Genomic DNA, 25,346 nt, shown 5'->3' on the forward strand with positions numbered 1-25,346 from the left:
TTTGTAAGTTATATGAATTTGAATTTTATAATTTATTTTGTTATTAGGTTAAACGTTCGTTTTTTGAAAATATAAAATAGGTATTTTAAATTTTATGTAGAATGCTAAAAATCAAATATGAGAAAAGTTAATGTAATCATATACAGTAGCCAGTAGGTGTTGAGTTGTGTGGTTCAACTTAACCAACAAGCATTTTAAAGCAAACTTAACTAGTAAAGTGGAGTATAAACCGGTTTAATCTATAACATCTTACAGGGTCAATATCACTTTCGGCGTGATTGTGATTTGGTTATCGTGAGTTGTAGTTAACTAATTTAATTAATTCAGGTGATTAATAATTTTCTCAAGAATAAATACTTTGCTCGGTCTCTGAAAAAAAAAACAAATACTTTGCTCGGACAAAAAGGCTACTACGCCTGCACGCACTGTCTCTTCACCATCTCTAAAAATCTCAATCCTTTCACATACTTTACTGGCTTTCCTCAAAACCCTAATCCTCCGATCTGTATAACCTCCGATCAGGAACATTGGTGGATTCCCCGATTCTTGGGATGGCATTTCAGTAATAATGAAAGTGGTGGTGAGAAGTCATTTGAATCAATGGGCGTAGGCGTAGCTCAGCTCAACAAGAGCGGGGGGTTATGGAAGTGGAGATCTTTCTCGGGCCAGCCCAAGAGGACCGTAATGTGGAAATGGGTTTGCGGTTTCATGCTTTTCTCCTTGGGTGTCATCTCTCTCTTCACCGGCCACGTTGTCTCCCACCTCGAGTGGGCTCAGCAGCTAAGCAAACGGAGCTTACTGGTATACCCTTTCTTTAGTCAGTCAGTCAGTCACTCTTCTGTTTCTGATTATTGAGATTGGATGTGTTCAGGATATGAGCCGTAAGGAACCTATTGATGTGTGGAAGTCGAAGTATTCCAACTTCTTCTATGGATGCACTGAGAGAGGAAACAGCTTCCCACGTAAGTGTTAGATCTTCTCTCGAAAGTGAAATGTTATGTCTTTTTTCGAATTGATTTTGGATTCTAGTTCTGAGACTTTATTGATCTACTTGCGAATTTGGCTCTGCCCTTTTTGAGTTTGGTTTAACAAAGCACAACTTGCTAATTTGGTAATTTGTTTTCTCATCATGCAGCTGCTGTTCAGGAGCATAAGTCTAATGGGTATTTGCTGATTGCAGCCAGTGGAGGTCTCAACCAGCAAAGAACAGGAGTAAGTGACGTTTATATCTCAAAAGATTAAATGTGCCATGATATGCCCAATACATGAGTGTACATGTTTGTATTCCTCATTGTCTTTTTGAAACTGAATGCTTTCTTTATGATCAGATAACAGATGCAGTCGTTGTTGCACGGATTCTTAATGCCACTTTAGTTGTACCCGAGTTGGATCACCACTCTTATTGGAAAGATGACAGGTAACAAGTTTTGGCAAATGAACATGTTGAATTGCCTTGTCAGTTTTCTATGTGAATTCATCATCTTTATTTGTTTTGGAACTTAAAAGGTTGATTTGTTTATTGTGCAGTGACTTCAATGACATTTTTGACGTTAACTGGTTCATCTCTTCCCTCACAAACGATGTAACTATAGTAAAGAGAGTTCCCGACAGAGTCATGCGGTCCATGGAGAAACCTCCTTACACCATGCGTGTGCCTCGGAAGTCTACCCCTGAGTATTATCTCGACCAAGTATTGCCAATTCTCTCGAGGAGACATGTAAGACTGCTTCACATAAGAATCAAACTGTCTTTAATATGATCACTCGATGTCTATACACTCAAAAGTTATATTTGTTTCTATAGTTACTCAAAAGTTATATTTGTTTCAGTTTTGTGGAGCTTATTCATGTTTCTTGCAGGTTTTACAATTGACAAAGTTTGACTACAGACTAGCAAATGATCTGGACGAAGACATGCAAAAGCTGCGCTGCAGGGTCAACTATAACGCTTTAAGATTCACAAAGCGGATACAATCAGTTGGAATGAAAGTGGTCAAGAGGATGAGAAAGATGGCCAAACGTTTTATAGCTGTCCACTTGAGGTTCTCCCATTTTAGATTTGTTCCTCTTATTTCTTCTTAGTGGTCTTTCCTTCATGTGATATAAGCATGACGTCTGTATCTTCATGTTATGTACATAACCTTACATACGTATATTGCAGGTTTGAGCCTGACATGCTAGCCTTCTCTGGTTGTGACTTTGGGGGCGGTGAAAAAGAGCGAGCTGAGCTAGCAGAGATAAGAAAACGATGGGACACATTGCCTGTGAGTTCACCAATCTCTTCTGCATAACTTTCTTACAATCCCAAATCCTTTTCTTCTGTAAACATCTCACTAAGCAAATCACTGCAGGATCTGGACCCTCTAGAGGAAAGGAAGCGTGGGAAATGCCCACTTACCCCTCATGAAGTGGGCTTAATGCTGCGTGCTCTTGGTTTTGCTAATAACACATACATCTATGTTGCTTCTGGAGAGATCTATGGCGGTGAAAAGACACTGAGACCACTCAGAGAGCTGTTTCCAAACTTTTACACAAAGGAAATGCTTGCCAGTGATGAGCTCAAGCCTATGCTTCCCTTCTCTTCACGCCTTGCTGCCATTGACTACACAGTCAGTGACGAAAGTGATGTCTTTATTACTAATAATAATGGAAATATGGCCAAGATTCTTGCAGGCCGAAGGTAACAAACCTCCCTACTTGTTCCCCATTAGAGCTCTCTCGTGTTAACACATACTCAGTTCCAGTAAAATAGATGTTTTAGAAAGAAAAAAATTGTTTCACAAAGATAGAACTTTTTGGTGTTTTGTAAACTTCAAGAAAAATAATTAACTAAAAGTTATTGAAAATTGGAAAAATACGGAAAACAATACAGTATAACCTCTATAAATTAATACTCTATAAATTAATATACATTAAAAATCTCTATAAAATAATATAATTTTATAGTCTTAAATTGAGTTTTTGGTTCAATTAGTATATCGATAAATTAATATCTCTATAAATTAATAAAAAAATTATAGTTTTGGTGTAGTCCCAACATTATTAATTATAGAGGTTTCACTGTATATTGATCATAGTATGTGTTTTTTTTTAATGTGTGTGAATGCACTAAAAAAATTTATTTTTGTGAGACGGAGGGAGTATATTTTATTAAATCCATCTGACATGAGAATAATCACTTTTGAGTATGTGATTGCAGGAGGTACATGGGGCATAAGAGGACCATAAGGCCAAATGCGAAGAAGCTTAGTGCATTGTTCATGGACCGGGAAAAGATGGAGTGGCAAACATTCGCCAAGAAAGTGAAATCTTGTCAGCGAGGGTTCATGGGTGATCCTGATGAGTTCAAACCAGGACGCGGTGAGTTCCACGAGTACCCGCAAGCTTGCATTTGCCAGAGACCCTTCTCTTACGACAAAACCTCAACGGATGATGAAGAAAAAGACATACCAGGAGAGTTCCACAACAGCACCAGCTCTGGACATGGACATTTGTCTTCAGCAGATAATGAGCGCGACGAAGTCTTCCCCGACTAGTAGATTGGTTCGTTGGCTTTTACTGTAACATACTACCATTAGAATCCAGATGGTTTTAACTACAAGTGTTATGTTGTTTCAGCAGAGTTGATCAACAACACATGTAGAGGAGAGAGGTATAGGAGCTTCCTACTTAGCTGCTTGTTTACTTCAAAGTGTTTATAGATACTTCTATCGAATAGGCATACATAACTCACCTCTCTCTTTGTTTCTTTCTGGTTTTGAGAACACCACCTAAACTATCTCGTCTTGTATTTTGTACCTCAAATCTAGTTTTTTTGTTTGTCTTAAACCAATTGTTTTTTTTTTGTATTTCCTAGATTCCTGAAGTGTAAAATCAAGTTTTTCTCTCTGATCACTAACTTTTTTTTGTTTGTATTTTTCTTGGATTAGTCAATTCAAGTTTGATTATTTTATTTTGGTCCGATATCAAGAGTCTTTGCGAGCACTGTGATATGGTTTGTTTCAAGCTTATATAAACTCAAATGAGAGCACTGTGATATGGTTTGTTTCAAGCTTGTATAAGCTCAAATGAGACACATACTAACCGAGAAACTACTTGATAAAATCATATTCTCACATTCCAAGTTCCAATAGTTTTTCCTCAAGCCGTTCCTACCACTGAATCAACGGAGTGTACAGAGGATGAGATATGGTCCAACCAAAGATGAAGTTTGTAATTATAGCTGAAGAGAAAATACAGCACGGAGGAGACAAGTGAACAAGGTAGTTGGGACAGAGAAGAAAGCAGAATGGTCACTCTCCTCCAGTGTATACAACTGAGATGGTGGCCACTTCTCTACCATACGGTCCTGGAGTATAGGGTCACATAGGTTATCTTTAGCAGTCTTGATGTAAACTCGAGGAACTTTCTCTGCTTCAGGGTTCGGAGGCAGCTTATCAATACCTCGCAAAGCCCTTACAGGACAAGGTCGCAACAGCTTAGACGCCAAAATTACATCCTACCAACAAGGCAACAACCATATATATATCTGATCACCTCATTGTAATTAATTACTGAAACATTTTGAGAGAAGTAAGAGGGTAACCTCAAGAGGGCTTTGGCTATAGAAGTAATGCCGTCTATATTCCTCTTTCATTTGGGCACTAGTAGGTGGCTTATCAGTGCCTTCACCGTATGTAAACTCCCATATGTTTTCTTCTTCTTCTCCCACATACATCTTTAAGATATTCACAAGATTTCAATACATATAGCAATACTATGTCACTATCAAAACCACTGTTATAAAATAGGGTGTAAGCCATCCAATGGCTTACTCTATTTATTTCCTTAAAAAAGAGTAACTATATAATAGATTTGAGTTAATACTCCAGTGATAATATAATTTAGAGAGGAAAATAAAGTAATGAACAAAAAAAATAGAGTATTATTGGAGCATGTTTATTCTAAACTCTATTTTAGAGCGAAAAAACAAAACCAATTTTCTAAACCGAGTTCTTTTTTACAAATCGATCTAGACCGCACCTAGACACTTATCCCTACAAAACGGTAACTACCGCCAAACCAGTTTTTGAACAGTGATTGAAACCAATTAGGACTCAAGGCAAATGTTTTTTTTAATGATTATGTGTATACCCTCTTGAATTAATTTTAACCATGATAAGTCAAGAAAAGAGTCACTCACGATTGAATGAGGAGAAGACGTGGATCCGGGTTGAACCATGTCAGCTACGAGGTAAACGGCCATGGAGATTTTGTCTGTGAACTTGCAGAGAGCTTCGGTGACACTTGCTCCGCCTATGCTATGTCCCACGAGTATGATCTTGTAGTGATGAGGGATATCGGAGAGGAGAGAGAAGAGAGGACGGTTATAATGGTCGAACTCGAAGACGGTGTTAGCGTCGGTGAGGTTGATGCCGGCACTGGTGAGGTCGACGGTGGTGGCTTTGAATCCGTCGGAGACAAGAAGAGTTGTGAGTTTATACCAACACCAAGCACCGTGGCTGGCTCCATGAACGAGTACAAAGTGAATTATGGGCTCATCACCACCGTCTCCTCCCATTGCAGTTTTTCACTCTTTATACGTTTGAAGTTAAGTTTAGTCCACTTAATTTGAACACCAAAAGTGAACGTGGTTTGGTTCACACATTGGAGATAACGATTACAAATTTACAACCCCCATCATGTTTCTCCTATTCGTGGGACCAAACGAAATCGTTTCTCCTATAAAAAAAATTTTGTCAAAGAAAAAAGAGAAATTTGCTAATTTGGAACCAAAAACACATAACTATTGTCCCCTTGCAATTGTTTTTGAGAATGTTGTCCCCTTAGAACTATTAGTTAGTGTTAATACGAAAACCTCCCTTATAATTATCTAACTAGAAACCTTAAGATAAAATAATTCTAATTAATATTCTTCTTCACACTGTAACCTATGGTAAAAACAACAAAGGTAAAAAATAGAAGAAACTAAACCATTTTCTTCTTCACACCGTAACCTATGGCGATCTTGGTCGTCATCTTCTCCCCGGCCTCTTGCTCTCTGGCATGAAATCTTAAGCGCCGGCGAACCCTTCTCTGTTTCCTTTTCACTCTTCTCTGTTTCTTCTTCCCTCTCAGCTCGCTATCCTTGCGGTTTCACAAAAGCACTGACCTTGTTCTCTCCGTCGATGAAAAACGCGACGACGGCGCCGGAATAAGATAATCATTCGCCTTTGTGACCAATAGCTCTACTCCTTTTGTTCTTCCTCAAACACCATTCATCCTTTCGTAATTGAAGGTTAGGGTTTTGAGATCCCCAATTTTTTTTTTGATTTTGTTTATGTTCATGCTTTAGAAATAGAAAATAGGTTTGATTAGAACATATATTCGATGTAAGAAACTGATTTAAGTTCTTCAATGATCTAACCTTATTGCACCTTTGTGTGATTATGTTTTGCGCATGATGTGGAGAAATGTAACCGTGTGCTTTTGTGGTTAGCAAGAATGGAAATTGAGCTTCCAAAATGCATAGCTGAAGCAGGGGCTGAGTATCATGTTGATAAGATTAACAACACTTGTAGGTTGACAGTTCCGGGGCTACTGAAGAAGCAACTTGAGGATGAGTACAATGAAGTTTTGAGAGACCCTGTATTTGGTCCGATTTTGGCTATTAACGAGCATGAACTCGAATACTCAGGGAATGTTATTCACAGCTTCATATGCAAAATGCTAGACATTTCAAAGCGTCACGAGTTATGGTTTAGCTTTGCTAGGAAGCCTCTTCGGTTTTCTATGCAAGAGTTCTACGCTGTGATAGGTCTCAGACGTGAAGCAGACAAAGACACTGAATTTGAAGCTTGGAGAAATGATAAGGGGTTTGGGGGCACTTTGCTGAAGCAAAATGGAGAAGTAGACATGAAGACAATTAGGCTGAAGCATCTTACGGAGTGCAAGGACTGGTCGCGTGTGGACATGGTCAGACTAGTATACCTTTGTGTTATTTGTTTTCTGATGGCTAAGGATGAGAAGATCAATATCCCTCATGCATACATAAGATTAGTGATGGATTTTGATAAACTGAGGAAGTATCCGTGGGGTCTTCATGCTTACAATCTGCTTCTGGATTCCATAAAGAAAGCAAGGTTCAAGTTGAAGAAGAACAATTATGTATTAGATGGATTCTCCTATGCCCTACAGATTTGGTTTATGGAGGCGATTCCAGACATTGGGACTTTGCTGGGTCAAAAGTACAAGGAAGGCATAACCAGTGTGAGATGTCAGAACTGGTATGGAAATGGAAAGGTTTCTTATCATGATATCACTGCTCTAGAGACTGCACTTGGAAAGGTGAACATAAACATCAAATTTATTTACTTGTTCATAACTTATAAATACTGATGTTCTTTGTTTTTGTATTTACAGAAAGCAGTTGTGTTTCCATTCATATCTGATACCGGAAACAATGATGTCGTGCTAGTGTGAGATTCAAAAGGGATGATGAGAAGAAAGATGAACGAGTTGACAAAATTATTTCCTTGATCAATGCAAAATTTGATTGGAGCAAATTCGTTTGGCAAGTTGAGGAAGATATGCGGACTCAAGATCAGCTACATGAGAAGGTTGATGTTGCTGTGGAAGCTAGTCAAGATCAGATAGATGGGAAAGATGAGGTTGCCGTGGAAGGTGAACTAGAAGTATCTGAAAAAGAAGAACAGGTTGAGCCTGTAGCTAAAAGAAGGGTCACGAGGAAGGCAAAGGATCCCGGTTGTGAGTCTAGGAAGAGACAACTACTTTGCCAACGTGCGGCAGAACAGAACACTTGTCTCAATGATCAAACGAAGATTTTTATCACGGGATTATTCAACACCTCCTTCAACTCAATGAAGGAAGAGGTTAAGAAGCATGTGGATCATCGCTATGACAAGCTTGACAGTGAGATTGCACAGCTCATGCAAACAGTGGCAGCAGCTATAGTTTCAAGAAATGATGTCCCTGCATCCGAGAGGCCCCAACCTTTGGCAATGCCTAGCCCTCGTCCTAAAAGAAAGGTAAACAAGAAATGAAGTTCCGTTTGTAATGTTGCGTAACATGTTGTAATATTTTAGCTAAGTGAATACCTTTCTCAAACAAAAGTTTGTAATATTTTGTGCCGCTTTGATTGTATGATATTCACGGTCGTGTATTAATTTTGTTTTGGGTTGTTTTATTAACAGGATGAAAAATTAGACGATGTAGAAATGTCTGATTTTCATGGGAATTTGCATAATGTATCTGTCTCCCAATCGTCTAACATTGATCTAGAGATGGGTACACAAGATTATTTATGGAAGACAATGGGAAATCTTACACAAGATTCATATGTGAAAGGATTTGATCCATCCCAAAAAGCAAAGGTTGATGACCCAATGGAATGGTTAACCCTACCGACTTCATTGAAGCCCAAGGAAACCCCACTGATTTCATTCAAGCCCAAGGAAACCTCACTGCCATTTTTACGGGATAGAGATTTGCCTGACGATCGTGTAAAAGATAAGGATTAATCTTTGGTTTTCGTCCCCGAAGAATCTTGAGCCAAACTCGTTGAGTGGTCCTTAACTTCCATGTGAGTTTTTCCCTTTTCCCTTATTTTTAAAAAAATTTAATAGCAAAGCAGCTGATATCTTCGGGATATTAATCACAGGGAACTTCAGATTGGACCTTCAATGTTTACAAAAGATATGTCAGCACGTATAGTTGGACCTACAGAGTGGTTAGAGAACTATGTAAGAAAATATAACTCTGTACTTTATATTTTTTTCGTTTAGGTCGTGTGTAGAAGGTAATAAGATTTTTTCAGGAAATTGATGCCATGTTATTCTTATTCCGGGAGAGGACAACATTGGGAAGATGGAAGGCAAACATGGTCGCTTTCATGAGCCGCGTTTTCAGTAACCAAATGAAGTGTTCATACGCCACTTTTCAAAAGGACAAGACTAAGTTTAAAGTAGAAGGGTTGCTACACGACTACGGGACAGGTCAACTTCCTCCTCATGGAAGAACGGGACTTGTGTGGGATGTGGACGTCAGCCGTATGTATGTTCCTGTTTTTGTCCACGGTAACCACTGGATCTCTATGTGCGTTAATTTCGTTACTCGAACGATTGAAGTCTTTGATTGTGCCGGATAGAAACACCATAAAGATGTGGAGCCTTTTGCGAATCTTATCCCTCGGATTGTAAAAGCTGTCCAGTCAGCTGAGAACAAGAAGCATCTCAACGTCGTTAAATATAAAGTCGTGTATGTGCCAGTGCCATTCATAAACAAGAGTAGTAATGACTGTGGAGTTTATGCACTGAAATTCATCGAGTGTCACGCTCTAGGCTTGGATTTCACACTGGTGAACGACGACAACATTTGTGAAGTCAGACAGAAGATTGCATATGATCTTTGGGAAGCTGCAAACGATCCCGAGCTGATGTTGCGAATGTCAAAGTACACACCTCCAAAGACAATAACTTCTGATGTTGTGGAGCTTGTTTAGATTATGTACTCTTTTATGATTTTATTGGATATTATTGGATGTTATTGGACAGTATCTATACCCTAAGTAGACCCTAAACCTAAGTAGACCCTAAACCTATGACTCCAAATGTAAGTGGATATAAATTTGAGTTTCCATCCAAAGCAGTAGCAACTAGTAAAACACCTTTGAATTTGCTCTTCAAATGGCTCTGTAAAAACCTCGGACACACTGACCAAAATGAGATGAAAAGGAATCGGAATCTCCCATCCTTGTCAGTTTCGTAAGATGTATGTGACCCAGGATTAGCTTCCTTCATCATGTACAAGTATTTGGGAATCTTCGCATAACCTGTTTCTGGAATGCCTCTCACTGTGTTGATAGCATACTCACGCGCATCCCACGCTAAAGACTTGGACACCTCGATCCCATGCTCACCACGCATAAGCTCAATGATATCATTACATTTTGGCCCCGCCTTCACACCATCATACTTATGCATAATCAGATTACCAATTGTTTTTGCTGAAGCTGTCCTTACAGATTTGTTCCTTGCTGATGGAGCACATGAATGTTCAGCAACATATTTTCTGATAATGAGATATGAAGAACCTTTTAACCCTTCTGCACGAACTCGCCAGCTGCAATCTTCATCTGCATACCGAATATACCAAATTTTGGTATCCGATCTGACGACTTTATAGTTGAAATTATGTTTCATTGCACAGATTTCGAATGTCGCCTTTAGTAACATTTTACTGCTAAAATATTGACACTTCTTCACAATATCCAACAAAGCAAATCGTACATTATGTCCCTTGCTTCCCTTTATGTCACACAACTTTTCATCATCACTTTCATCCCGCTCAATGTCTTGTTCGTCGAAATTGGTTTCACCAGAATTCACATCTGAATTTTCATTCGTATGTCCCTCCATTATGGCCGCACCAGATGCTTGGTTATTCAAGTTTACACGTGCCTTCCTATTGAGATTCTCATCCTTTGACTGAAGACACACACACAAGCGCGTGGAAGGTTTGGTCCTCACATAGGTTAGAAATTTTTTAACTTGCCGGTCGTTGCTGATGATAACCGGAGGAGACTCAAGAGTATTAATCAACTCATAAGGTAAGTAGCTTAACTCGAGATTGACCAGGGTTAGATCGATTCCAAAGTCATCAGAAACCATTAACTTTAGCTTCTCAATGGTTGATCTTCCATCCAAATTCAGTAACCTACCTCCTTTTGCTTTATCAGCAAGAAAACTCCATCCCTTTCTAACTGATGAGTTCCACAAACCACAAGAAGAATAGATATGCATCTTAGTAAACTAGATTGACAAAACAGAAAGGAGAAGAAACATAGAAGAGATCGTTGAGGAAGAAGACTTCCAAAAACGATTTGCAGTCAATATTTGGTAAAAAAAAAATTAAAAAAGTAAAGAAAATACTTTCAAGATCCTTCAAATATCTACTAACCGTTTTTGACCTTAATTTTTGGAATTTTGAAACAAATTTGGCAGAAACGGGATTCTACCAGTGGAAAGATATAGAAGACAACGTAGAGCAAACATTCTACTGACAATAGTTAAAAGCGAAATTAGCATAATGTAGAAACTACATGTAGTAGAAGAAAGACTAAGAAGAAGACCGCCGGATCTGCTATTTTTTAGAAAGTAGTAGGAATAGTAGATTGTTTTTCTACTATGGTAGATGGATGAAAATTTGGCAAGTTACGTTTTCTAACTCCAGTAGATTGTAGTTTTCTTAGCAGATTCTACCATCTATTTCACCGTAAATGGAAGATCAGATCTTCTACAAGTTTTAGGGAGTTATTAAAATTCCTCTATCAAACATAATTTTTCACCAATATATTTTTCATAAGTACTCATGTATGTTAAGATCATGTTCTGTATTTTTATTTATTTTTTTTTGCTTCTCAATTAATTTATATGAATTTTTACAAAGTGTAAGGGTAGTCATAGTCAAAAACTGTCAAAAGTTGATTTTTTTCTAAGGGGACAATAGCTAAGATAAATTATTCCAAATTAGTAAATTTCCCAAGAAAAAAAGACCGTTGAATATGGAAACTGAAAGATAAGAGTATTTCCTTGAAAGATTTTATGGATTTTTTTTATATCAAAACACTTTATGTAAAAAAGACTTCATCACAATAGTGGTGATTGGCTGAACGGTAAGCGTAAAAATATTTATGTAGAATTTAATCTTCAGTATTTTAAGGGGAAAGTTATTGGCAAATGAATTCTGGTGAACTTTGAAAATTTTGGGATTTCTTTGTTATTTGTTTATTGATTTTAACAATTTTTATAAAATCCCTTGTTATTATTGGTTTGGAAATTTCAAAATCTATTAAAATCTCTTGTTATTCAAAAAAAATTAGTTATTTTTTATTCTCTATTTCTAAATAAGTATATTGTTATTGGAAGATGAATTCTCTCAATTTTTACTCATAAAACATGACTTTCAAAATATCATGTGTATCTATGAGATTTATAAAATCTATGTGATAGAAAAGTCTAGAAAACAAAATAATCATTCTCGCTAAATATCTTTTGCTCGTTCAACTCAAATTATAATCCATTACATTTTATATAATTACTTTTTTTGAATCTATAATTATATTTTATTGTTTTATCACTAAATTAAAAAAAATTGTATATTTTTCTAATTATACGTTTTGAATTCAAACTTTTTATATATTTTTGAATATTTTTTCAATTTTTACAACTTTTTCAAAATTTTATTTCTATTTTGAAATTCTAAATTCTTTTTAAAACTATTCTTAAAATTTTTATTTTTAAATTTTAAGTATTTGTTTATTTTTAAAATTTATTTTAAATTCTATAATTTCTTAACCATATATTTAATTTACAAAATGAATGATAGAAAACAAATAACATAAATTCATGAAGTAGCTCTCTCTCTTCTCCCTAGATAGAGAGAGAATTCTCTCTTATCTTCCCTTCCCTCTTAACACACACCAATCTTTCAGAGGGAGGAAGAAATTAGCTTGTTTGTTTTTGTTGTAAGATATTTCTTCAACCGAAAGGTTGAATCATGTTTTTGCTCGGCAAATTTTCTTTTTCGTTTTGAATATTTTGTTGTGTTTTCGATCTTATTTCAAAGTTGTTCTTCACTCTTATCTTTCTTTGATTTGAGATCGAGTTTCCCTCTTCAAGTTCCGTGAACTACTTTAAATCCCGGTTGATTTCAAAACTGATTCTTTTGTTGCTGGTTCATGCCTATTCCTCTTTAATCAATCATAAATCTTACTCTTTTTGGATTTACTAAGTCGTTAAAAGTGGAGTTAAGTGGGTTGATTGAAGGGTGAATAGTTTGTTGATTCAAGTTGATCAATTTGCTGTCGGGTTAAGTAGAGTTGGGGCTTCTATGAAGCGTCCTGTCAAGAATCCGTTCATTGATTGATTCAACTTTCATCTTGAGTTTATATCCAGTAATCACTGAATCGGTTTGGAGACAGATGGAGCTTGGAATTCGACGAATTTGGGAGGCAGCCATACTTTCACAAAGGCTCAAACCTGAAGAAGATCAACTCAAGATGATAGCACGGCGGAGGAACAGAGGCACGGCGGTGTAAAGCTGCGGAGATGACGATGCCTGCATAAAGTCTCTGTTATTGACACGTGTCTCGTAGAGCTTCTTGGTTTGGACGCGTGTATTGTTGTGTGTTTGAGTTACTTTTAAAATTCATCAACTTTTAAAATTTATAAACTCTACATAAATTTATCTCTCAATAATTCTCCAAGATGTAAATGTATCTTCTGTAACTGTAAAAATTAAATAAAAATAAAATGTGACTGAATGGTTGAACTATAGCTGTAGATTTTTTACTGTAAAATTTATGTGTAGCAATATTAGTTGTACCTCTAGAATTTATATTTAGCTATTTTAAAATTAAAACATCAATGGTCAATAGTTATTTATTTGATAAGAAAAAAAAAATACAATTTACTATATTTATAGAAGAAAATGTAAGTTATGTATCATAACTATATATTTTGATTTAAAATTTATGAATTATAATCTGAATATTTTACCTTTATATATGTAATATATTATAATATTTATATAATCAAACATCTATAATTTAAAAATCTTTTTAAAAAATTAAGCTTTTACTCAATGATATTTAAATGATATATTAATGACAAAATTTAACAAAGTTTATATAGGAAAGAAAGGAAAAGATAAATAATTAATTTGCTACAGCCTTCCTAAAGCATCTAAATCAAGACTTTAAAAAATAACGCAGCTACAGCCAATAATTCATATTTTCGTAACTAACGGAAGCTTATTTCATAAACTTCCCTTTCTTATTATTTGCAGAGCATTAATAAAAAATAACCTTACCTTCATGTGATTAACCAAAGTACCATTGCTTAGATTGCTTAGATGTCACAACTAGAATCATTCGCATGACCTTACATTAAAAATACTCATTTTACTAGAATAATTACATGTAATACCACTCCTTATTATATATAATTAGCTCAACATCTATAGTATATGGCCACATCGTAAAATTATAATGACAGTGATTTCTTTTGTCTTAATCAAATTTTAATATAAACTAGATTTTGACCCGCGCTTCGAAAGCGCGGATTTCGTTTGGTTATAAAAAAGTTTGATATGAATTAATATTCTATGATTTTTATATTATTATGTTATAAAGTCGTATTATATCAAATAAGGAAATTTGTTAAAAATTAAATAATTTATGAATTAGTTGATGTGAGATTTTGTATGTACACTCTTATAAACTTTCTCTTAGGCATAGGCATTTTTCTCGGATCCAAAAAGCTGAATCGAAACCAACACAAAAAATACATGTTCGGGTCCAAAATCGAGTAAAGTACATATTGGTTTTTTTTGGACCCGCAAGTCTCTATTCGAGTCGGGTACCCAAAGTACTTGAATATTTTGTGTATATTATGTATATTTGGGTATTTCAGATAGTTTTGAGTATAATATAAATTTTTAAGTTTTTGATTCAGATTTTCGGTTATAGTTTCGGGTTTGGGTAAAATCTCAAAATGATATTTCGGGTATTCAAATAAAACTTTGAATATTTTTTCGTTCTTCAGATAAAAGTTTGGATTTTAGGTATTTTGAATATTCTTAGGTATTTGAATAGTTTCAGGTATTTGTTTAGATTTTCGTGTTTTGGCTTTTTCAGGATTTCAGGTACTTTGAGTCTTTTCTAATCCCAAATACCTGAACTGTTCCGAACCTATTTTGTACCAAAATTACATATATTATATAGATATTTTAATTATAGACTCGAGCCAAACCGGATCAAAAAGAACAGATCCAACCCCCAATATAGACTTACATTATTGCATAACAACCATAATGTTAAGTGATAAAATATTTTAGAGAAGAAGTGTATCACACGAAATATTTTACAAAATTTAATTTATTGTTATCTTTAAATATTATTTTATTTTTATAAGCGTTAATCTATATAAAATTTATCTATTTTCTTTTAATTTAGATTCGAAGTTAATTTTATAATAATATTTATTTATTTGTAGCCAAAGTCCTAGTTTGTATAAAATTATTCAAATAGTTTTGAGAAGAAGCTATGGTGTTCGTTGGTTGAATTTTTAATTTTGAGATTTGAAGACTATGTCTTTTTTCTGTAACTCGATTTGAAGACTATGTTCTAAGTTGCTTATTGCTGTTTATTAATGACATAGGTCAAAGAAGAAAAACCATAAGTTATAAAGCGTGGCTGGGAATATAAGTCATTGCTATCATATATAGAAATGGTATTTATTTGATGTGTAATACTATTAAATGTATATAATCTTCATGGAAATATAAGTGATTGCTACGGTCATTAATATACTTAAAATGTAATTATTTAATATGTTATACTATTAAATGCATATGAATCGATAACAGCTTTAATACTACCATATAGTTAGAGCTTTAATACTACCGTATAGTTAGAAATAATTAGGGAAATATTACGTGAGACCAAAAATATTGTTAGTTAATGAAAAGGTGCAGTAACATTTTATAGGTAGATTTTTCAAGACTTCTTCTCCTTTAATAGTATAGATTTGACATATCAATTCCAGCGACCACAACGAACGTGTTACAAATATTATTTCTAACAATCACTATCATGAACAAGTGATCTTCCTAATTGTCACGTTCGTGAGAAAATATTCTAATAAGCCACAGTCATAACAATTTTTGATCACATATGAATTAAGATATATATATATATATATATATATATATTGATAGTTTCACATTAGCAAGACTATTTTACGAACCTAAACATTTCAAGTTCAGTATGACAACTTGAATTTGTTAATTATATTGCTTAGACCAAATTCAAGTCCATACTCCATACCTACAGCCACATAACATTCATTGGGTCTTATTAGTTGTACGAACTTGGAGTAGTGTTCAAGTCGATTTCTAAATAAGTGTACATTAAATTAATTTTGATTTCCATCAATTCTTTTGCTGCATCAGTGGGTGAATAGAAGGCAAGTATATACGCAATGTTGTTGATTACAGCCATGTATTTATTACAGCGATATATATTATATATGCATTTGTAGCAAGTGTATTGATTATATTGTGTTTTAAGGAAAGTATTTACATAATTTGTGTCCCGCGTATTGGTTATATTGTGTGTAATGGAAAATATTTATGTAATATTTAGCGCAAATTTTGGGATACTAATTTTTGAATATGCATGCATTAGTGGGATTTCAATACGGGAAAATAATAAATATGATTTGATATGATTTCAAAATTTAACCCTATACCCTAATTACTCAGTATATAAATAAGATTTTTTTGAACACATCTACTCATTTCAATCAATCCCCCTAAACAATTATATACAAAGAAAGTTCGATCGTTTTTATTGTATTATCACGTACAAAGTGATGAAGATAATCACCAACCTTGCCTTCCACACACCAAAATCCCCAAAAAGTATTAGTCTAAGGCATGGTTTATTACATGTTTTCCTATAGTTTAGGTGCTTAGAATAATAATATAGTTTTAACTTTATGTATGTAGTTTACTCTGTCATTTCAGACGCACCAGAGGTTACTATAATGGTGTTCTGTTTTGCGCTGAATGAGAGGCCTTTGCTCATCAATGGTACTATACTGAATGTTTGTTGTTTTATGTCTGTGTTACAAAGGGATCCCAAATATTATTGGGAGGGTCGTTGTAGGAAGTTGATCCAAGTGATTTAACCCCAGCTAAACGTAGAGGAGGCCCCGTTGTGAATTTGGAGTAAGAGTTTTTTTTTTATCATAACCCGGTTACGAAAACAAGTATTTCTACTCGAATCAAGAAGGAAAAGTTTGACAAAAATGGTTTGGAAGTTCTGAATTGAGGACTTTTTAGAGGATTCACTTTCGCTTAGCTTTGTTCTGATTTACTCTTTTCAGCTTCTGTTTTTTTAACTATTTTGGATTTGTTTTTTTTTCTATTGTTTCAATTTTGTTAAATTGTTTTAATCCACCATGCATGTCCGTTACGAATTCTGTAAATTTGAATCTTTTTGTTGTTAGCTAAAACATGTATTTAATCATTTTGAATACATAAGATTGTGAAAAAAAATTATATTGGTGGTCATGCAAAAAATTGTCACCATAAGTTATTTTTCATAACTAAATATCAACATTTCTGACATTGAAAAAGATCCCATTTAGGAATGAAAATTATCTTAATCATCATTTGGTCCATTTTCTATTACGTCATATAATATACAACTAGGTGTTTTTCTACACCATGTGCAGTAATAAAAAAATAAAGTTAAATTATATTTTAAAATAAAATTTATTAGTTTCCATATTTCATGATTTTCTTATTAGTATTTTAATTAAAAATAAAATCAAAATAAAATAAGTAATTTTGTTAACCTTAAATTATATTGAAGAATAAATATGCATATATTTAAAATTATAATCTTAGATAGATTTTTTTAATTTGTTTATTTTGGATAAAATATATTAAATTAACTTGTATAAAATTAACATAAATTTGATGTAAAATTTATATAATTATCGAAAATAAAACTAAACAGTGTTTCTAAAATTCGTAGATATATAAAAGAAACTAATAATATTACCATTAATAATTATAATTTTCTTTTAAATTTCAAAAACAATTGAAAATATTTTTAGTTATAAACTGTATAATTATTTCAAATAAAGAAATATTTAATCTTCGAAAATTTTAAAATATATTTTTTTATTATTTAATGACATATTTTAATAGATTTATATTAATGATAGTGTATAATTTATTATCATACTCTAAAGAGTTTACCAAAAGCATTAAATATAATTTTCCATGTCACTTTTAAACATAATTCATGTCATCATTTTAGCATGCCATGTCCATTAATTTGGTGAAAATGATTGTAAAAAATACATGTGTTAAAATCACTTTGCAAATAATGTATTAGGAATACTAATCTTCGCAATATTCCTTTTATATTATTTGAAGAGCACTTTTAAAAATAAATCTTAACCTCATGTATGATTAACAATTTTGCCATTTCTTAGGTGTCAACACTACAATGCACCTCACATCCTTTATTGAATAACCCTCTTTTGTCTAGAGTAATTACATATTATGCCATTGCCAAATAAACCTACAAAGTCATTGTAGTATATATTTCATTTTATATGCATAGTATAAATCATAATTTATTGATATTACTTCAACCATTACATTATATAATTTTTGGTGTAATATTGTATTTTTCATCTCCAACTATAATTCTAAATTCATACACCAATATTATATAGTATTTCATTGTAAGCTTTTTTACATTTAATTATATATTGTTTGTTAAATTTGTAAAATTTTATTCTTTACATAGTCATTAGTCACAATTTTTTTAATATTAAAATGTGTATATCAATGTAATGATATATTTTTTTAACACTGAAGTAATATAACTCTAATATAATAATATATTTCTTAATGTATTTTAGAATATATTTGTTCTAATAATATATATATATTTTTAATATTAAATGAGAATATAAATGCAATTAAATATGTTTAACCGAAATAAAGATGGTTGTTGATTTCTATAATACATTACAAATCATATTCATGTCATTATGTTAATGGCAATCACAGCTATAAATCGTAATCATGTAATTACTTGCGCGATATTAACTCAAACGGATTGATTTTACGTCTATCAATCATAATTTATTGATATTATTCCAGCCATGACATTAAATAATTGTTTGGTGTAATAATATATTTTTCATCTCCAACTATAATTCTAAAATCATACAACAATATTATATAGTATTTAATTGTAAGTTTTTTATATTTAGTTATATTATTACATTTGATTTTTGTATTGTTTGTTAAATTTGTAAAATTTTATTCTTTACAAAAGTCATTAGTTACAATTTTTTTCAATATCAAAAAATGTGTATATCAATGTAATGATATATTTGTTTAACACTGAAGTAATATAACTTTAATGTAATAATATATTTTTTAAATATATTTTATAATACATTTGTTCTAATGTAAAATATATATTTTTTAATATTAAATATATATATATATATATCAATGCAATTCAATATGTTTGACCAAAATAAAGACTGTTATTGTTTCTTATAATACATTACAAATCATAATCATGTCATTATGATAATGACAATCATCGCTATAAATGATAATCATGTCATTACCTTCTCAATATTAATTCAAACAGATTGATATTACGAAGTACATAAATTCAAACTCATTGATATTGCCCTTATAAATCATAATTTATTGATATTACTCCAACCATGACATCAAATATTGTTTTGGGGTAGTATTATATTTTTCATCTCCAGCTATAATTTTAAATTCATTCAACAATATTATATATTATTTAATTGTAAGTTTTTTTACATTTAGTTATATTATTACATTTTATTTTTATATTGTTTGTTAAATTTCTAAAATTTTATTCTTTACAAAACTCGTTCGTTACAATTTTTTAATATTAAAAATGTGTATATCAATGTAATAATATAATTTTGAATATATTTTAAAATATATTTGTTCCAATGTAATAATATATTTTATTAATATTAAAAATGTGTATATCAATGTCATTATGATTTATCATCCGTGAAAAAAGATCCATGCATTGTTGTCATTACTTGCGCAATATTAATTCAAACAAATTGATATTACGAAGTACATAAATTCAAATGGATTGATATTGCGCTTATAAATCATAATTTATTGATATTACAAAGTACATAAAATTCAAAAGGAAAATTCATAATAAATTGATGCAATCACTTAACTAAGCACCAAGACCTTGAATTTAGAATTTTTAATATACTTTAATAGACTTACTAGGATAAGATCCGCGCCTTGCGCGGAATTAAGTTATTATTTTTGTTATATTTTGGAGAATGAAACAATAGTTTGGCTTCATTTGGATTAGGGGTGTTCAATCCAGATATCGGGTTGGTTTCGATTCGGTTCGGTTTTTTTTGGTTAGTAAAATATAACTACTATTCTAAATCCATATTTACTTTGACTTTAGTCTTTCACATACTTTTGAAAGATTTCAACTGGACAACTAAATTGATCAGCCAATCTTGTTGCTTTAAATCTTTAGTATATATATATATATATATTATTTAGTTTGAATATTTATTAAATAAAAATTCATATGCGTTATATTTTATGATCATTTGTAACTTATTATAACAAAAAAAATAATCTATTGATCACAAAATTTTCAGAGTGAGAATCTTCAAATTTCTAATAATATATAGACGTTTTGAAAAATTCAAAATATAACATATAAGAAAAAATATAAATGTTTTTATTATATATTTAATGTGATTTTTTAATATCTTTTAATAATATAAAATTAAAAAAAGAACAAAGATACCAAAATTGTTATCAAATATTTATTATTCATAATAATTAATTTTCATATATACGTTAATCATATTAGGTAATTTCGTAGCTTCTAATTAAGGAAAGTGCAAAAACAATATTTGGTAGATTATTTATCAATTCGAATATTCGATAGTTAGTTTAATAAAAAATATAATGTAAGTTAAGATGAACCAACCTATTTTTTTAAGAATAGTATATTTTATATAGTCATTTATTAAATGAAAATTTATAATCATACACTTCTATGATCATTCATATCGTTTTATAACTGAATATTTAAATCATCGATAACAAAATTTTCAATGTGAAATCTTTAATAAGTTTATAATTTATAAATGTTTTTGAAAATTCATTGAAAGTTTTAATATTAAAATATTTATGTAATCTTATGGTATATAGTTTAATATATATATATATATGTTTTATTATTAAATGATATTTGTTACTCATATGGTTTTAAAATCATGTGTATCTTCTTATAATATTAAATAAAAGTTCATATTAATATAATTTTATGATTATTTGTAACTTATTATGACAAAAAAATAATCTATTGATCACAAAATTTTAAGAGTGGTGATCTTCAAATTTCTAATAATTTATAGACGTTTTAAAAAATTCAAAATATAACATATAAAAAAATATAAATATTTTTTATTATATATTTAATGTGATTTTTAATATCTTTTAATAATATAAAATTTTTAAAAAGAACTAAGATACAAAAATTGTTATCAAATATTTATTATTCATAATAATTAATTTTCACATATATGTTAATCATATTAGGTAATTTCCTAGCTTTTATTTAAGGAAAGTGCAAAACATTTTTTGGTACGTTATTTATCAATTCGATAGTTAGTTTAATAAAAAGTGTAATATAAGTTAAGATGTACCAACCTATTTTTCTAAGAATAGTATATTTTATATAGTTATTTATTAAATAAGAATTTATAATCATACGGTTCTATGATCATTCATATCATTTTATAACAAAATATTTAAATCATCGATAACAAAATTTTCAATTTTCAATCTTTAATAAGTTTATAATTTATAAATGTTCTTGAAAATTCATTGAAACTTTTAATATTAAAATATTTATGTAATCCTATGGTATATAGTGTTTAATCTATATATATATATATATTTATTTTATTATTAAATGATATTTTTTACTCATATGGTTTTAAAATCATGTGTATCTTCTTATAATAAAAATGTTAAACCATTGATCATTAATTTTTAACATAATAATTTTAATAGTTTTAGTCATTTATTGTCTTTTTAAAAATTCAAAATATAACATATACGAAAAAATCTAAATTTTACTTTTATAGCTAATTTGATTGTTTAATTTATTTTAATAATATAAAATTAAACAAAAAATGATGGAGGAGATATAAATTGTTATCAAATCTTTATTATTAAAATCATTAATTGTCATATATATATTAGTCATTTATGGTAATTCTGTAGGTTTGATTTAAGGAAAGAAAATAACAGATCATATCATTATATCATATAGTTTGACCAACTTATGTATCTAACAACATATAAAAATCGAATGTGGACCTACTTATTTTTCAATTGAATGTAATTGACTACCTAATTGAGTGCCACCTATGCATTGGGGTCTATTTTAATTAATACAAAATTGAGGTTACATCTTTTCAAATGTTACTCGATTAATATACAGGTGATTATTCATCAGTTTGCATATGCAATATCTGGTTCGTGTGATGTTTAATGTCGATTTCCTTCCAATATACATATATTACGAAGATATTGATGACATGATTGTTTATGGGAAGTCAAATGTTTTTATTTCCGATTTTAAAATTAACAATAGTTTTTGTTAACAATTTTGTTATAACAATAATACAATTTTGATACGTTTGTTGATTAGCTTTTGTTAACAATTTACTAATCAAGTGGATCACAAATGTTTATGGTGTAATATTGGAGTTGTATTCTTTTTAATCTTTAGATCAACTAGGGATTGTATACGTGATTTATGGTGTTACTATTTTAAAAAACTTTAAAACTTACTTTATTTACATATCCACAATTTCGTTGAATTCCTTAACATGAATAATATGTAATATTTGTGTCTACGGTTTTTATCTTTCTAATATCTATATATTTAAAATTATAATTTCTTTAAATTCATTTGTTATCACCTAGTTAGTTTGTTATTTTTGTTACAATTTCACAATATTGTTAAAAAAGTATAGAGTTTTATGGAATAACCACATATAATCTTCAAGTGTACATATATTCATATTATAAGATCTATTTGTGAATTGGGTTTGGCAAACAAGAAGATAAAATCTAAAACTGAACTAACGCTGAAACATTAACGCAAGCAAATATAAAGGTATTCGTTTAAAACCATAATCCGAAGGCAATTGTATAGTCTCCAAAATTTGCAAAAAAAAAAAGTCATCACGCAATAGATAAAACAACACCAACAAGATGAAACATAGACGAAGATGACGATAGCAAAAGAGCAATCAGCGGTAACGACGAAGGGAAAGAGAATTGTTTTTCTTCCAGGTTGCTCTGCGAGACGGGCGGTTCTTGTGGTTGTTGTGACCTTTTCCGCGCAGTCCTCTGTTCTTCTTTCCCTCAGACGTAAGTCCTCTGAGCTCACGGTGTTTGTGCACCGGGTTGCATATCCAGTTGATTCTCGGGTCGTTACGCACTGCGTTGTGTGCCGGGTCAACCAAGATGATCTCGTAGTACTTGTAGGTCGAATCCTCGTTGAGCCAGTAGGAGTTGACGACTCTGAGGCCGCCCAGTTTCCTTCCAGCACGCTCCTCAGCAACGGAACGTTTGCTCCTCTGGAACTTGAGTTGGGTGACTCCCTGGTTTGTGGGCTTACCATACACAATACCCTTTGGCACTGGCCTCTTGCGTCCACCACGTCTCACTCGGACACGGTACACCACAAATCCCTGTCATACATTAAAATCCCAACACGATTAGTAACAGAATTCAAGGTACCAGCTACATTTTCAGACAAGTGTAAATCCAGCGAGTGAGTAAGAATAAATGTTTGTTTAAAAAAACACAATAAACATCAATGCATCAATATCTCCCAACTAACAACGCAACTTCACAGCAATATCAAACAAGTTGTAATTATCTACACTCCAAGATCTCATCCTTTTACCAATAAAGTCATGTTTTATAGAAAAAAAAACATTTTGTGGAAGCAGAACTAAAATCACCTGTTTGGCTTTGTAACCCAAACGACGAGCCTTGTCGGGACGAGTAGGCCTGACGAGACGGACGATCGAAGGCTGCTGTCTGTACTCCCAGCACCTAACCCTCTGCACGAACCTCATGACGTCGGACTGCTTCTTCCTCCATAGCTCAGACACATACTTGTAAGCACCTAGTGTTCACCAAAATCCATCTAAATTATTATATTAGTTCGTAATTACAGATCCATAACACAAACATCAGTTGAAACGCTAAATCCATCTAAAGGGCAAGGAGAAAGGATCTAAAAGAAGAGATGAGAAGAAGGATTTACCCATTTTCCAAGTTTTCGCAGAGCCGCACAACAAAGAGTTTCTCCCTGGCTTTAAAGAAAAGGACTAGGGTTTTAAAGAAACTGGGCTTACTGATTATATATAAAAGCCCATTGTGTATGGGCTTGAAAGTTTGGATTAAACCTTATAAAAAGCAAGAACTAGCATGGTTTATTTGATGGTTCGGTTCCCTCGTGATAGATATTTATTTACGTTTTTAGCTAAATGACACTGATTAGAATAATCTGTGTCTTGGTGTTCCATCTTTTTTTTCTTGGAATATTTATTCGGCGTTCTTTCTCTTGTTTCCTTGGATCCATTCTCCAATGCACTTTTGATTTTGGGAGATCTTGGTGTTGCAAACTATAGTTTTTTGCCAGCATTTTTTTCAAGACTCTATTCTGCTGAGTTTCGGTTTCCAGTGTTTTTATATTGTTGTGGGATTATTATGGCAACAACAACGGAGAGAATAGCTATAATGAACGATCATTTATATATTAAAACAGAAGTCACAACATTGATTCATGTGTGATTTTTTTTAAAATGGACCTAATTGATTTATTACTAGAAAGTCATGTTACATTTAATCTCTAATCTTATCATTATTATAGGTCTAAATAGCTTACTTTCTAGATTATAGGAACTAAATAATATGTCTATAACACAATATTGCTACATTATAGAAACTAAATAACATCAATGATTTCCAAGCAAAAAAACGTGATCTGGAAATTCTGTTATCAATTTTTACTTCCATATCATGTATCATCGTGTTTGAAAGAGACTGCAAGGAGCATAAATATTTCTCGAGACTTCTACACCTAATCAGATACATTTTTAAAACTAAACTGATTTCACATTGATTTGTGTTTTGTATATAGTTCATTTACAAAATATAATTAAATGTTTAATTAAATTCTTTATAAAATTTATACACGAAGCTTTAAGTTTAGTTTTTGTTAACTTTTTTATTTTGTGAAATGTTTGATTATCTTTGGAGATGATAATATTTTAATATTTTCCAAATTCTATTTCTATTTATTTATTCAATAATGAAATACTAATCCAACAAACAAAAAAAAAAATATAAGAAGAAATAAACACATGTGAAAGTTTGAAACAATCTATTTGATGGAGAACAAGTATGCTCTAATATTTTTTTTTTTTTTTTTTTGACAGCAAGAAAATTTACAGACTCATATAGACTCTGTAAACCAATGTGGTAACTCCGCATCCATGTGTACGACGAAAGACGGTTGTGTCCGAGCACTACGTGCCAAGCGATCCGCCTTTATGTTTTCCGTCCTTGGAACATGAACAATCTCTGAGTTGGTAAAGCTTCTTCTCAAAA

At 31.7% G+C, this 25,346-nt stretch overlaps 4 protein-coding genes and 1 long non-coding RNA gene across 8 annotated transcripts; 2 read left to right on the top strand and 3 right to left on the bottom strand.

Annotated features, from left to right (window-relative positions):
* The first annotated feature begins 367 nt into the window (after window positions 1-367).
* Window positions 368-3,890, top strand: BNAC08G47910D (O-fucosyltransferase 29). Of its 3 annotated transcripts, none has more exons than XM_013841240.3 (10): window positions 368-801; window positions 872-962; window positions 1,136-1,212; window positions 1,329-1,417; window positions 1,528-1,717; window positions 1,860-2,041; window positions 2,161-2,263; window positions 2,351-2,679; window positions 3,199-3,542; window positions 3,618-3,827. In XM_013841240.3, exons 1-9 carry the CDS (start codon window positions 601-603, stop codon window positions 3,533-3,535), a joined length of 1,599 nt encoding a protein of 532 aa, XP_013696694.1. In that variant the 5' UTR covers window positions 368-600; the 3' UTR covers window positions 3,536-3,542; window positions 3,618-3,827. The 3 variants fall into 3 exon arrangements, with proteins under 3 accessions (XP_013696694.1, XP_013696693.1, XP_013696692.1); XM_013841239.3 differs by having other exon boundaries at window positions 3,621-3,827; XM_013841238.3 differs by having other exon boundaries at window positions 3,199-3,890.
* A 189-nt stretch (window positions 3,891-4,079) lies between these two features.
* Window positions 4,080-5,692, bottom strand: LOC106400850 (pheophorbidase). Its single transcript, XM_013841242.3, has 3 exons — window positions 5,182-5,692; window positions 4,585-4,716; window positions 4,080-4,497 (listed from the first exon to the last, which is right to left on the bottom strand). The coding sequence occupies exons 1-3, from the start codon at window positions 5,557-5,559 to the stop codon at window positions 4,216-4,218; spliced, it is 792 nt and encodes a 263-aa protein (XP_013696696.1). The 5' UTR covers window positions 5,560-5,692; the 3' UTR covers window positions 4,080-4,215.
* Window positions 5,693-9,577: 3,885 nt separating this feature from the next.
* LOC106398333 lies at window positions 9,578-10,798 on the bottom strand. The gene has a single exon (XM_013838910.2). It carries the CDS (start codon window positions 10,796-10,798, stop codon window positions 9,578-9,580), a length of 1,221 nt encoding a protein of 406 aa, XP_013694364.2.
* A 1,522-nt stretch (window positions 10,799-12,320) lies between these two features.
* On the top strand, window positions 12,321-13,331 carry LOC125591623. Of its 2 annotated transcripts, none has more exons than XR_007327728.1 (2): window positions 12,321-12,546; window positions 12,979-13,331. It is a non-coding gene; the product is annotated as an uncharacterized LOC125591623 (long non-coding RNA). The 2 variants fall into 2 exon arrangements; XR_007327729.1 differs by having other exon boundaries at window positions 12,321-12,522.
* Window positions 13,332-22,826: 9,495 nt separating this feature from the next.
* LOC106401725 (60S ribosomal protein L15-1) lies at window positions 22,827-24,449 on the bottom strand. Its single transcript, XM_013842290.3, has 3 exons — window positions 23,998-24,449; window positions 23,690-23,856; window positions 22,827-23,413 (listed from the first exon to the last, which is right to left on the bottom strand). The coding sequence occupies exons 1-3, from the start codon at window positions 23,999-24,001 to the stop codon at window positions 22,970-22,972; spliced, it is 615 nt and encodes a 204-aa protein (XP_013697744.2). The 5' UTR covers window positions 24,002-24,449; the 3' UTR covers window positions 22,827-22,969.
* Between the last annotated feature and the right edge of the window lie 897 nt (window positions 24,450-25,346).

The sequence above is a fragment of the Brassica napus genome, chromosome C8 (assembly GCF_020379485.1).
Source record: "Brassica napus cultivar Da-Ae chromosome C8, Da-Ae, whole genome shotgun sequence".
NCBI classification, from domain to species: Eukaryota; Viridiplantae; Streptophyta; class Magnoliopsida; order Brassicales; family Brassicaceae; genus Brassica; species Brassica napus.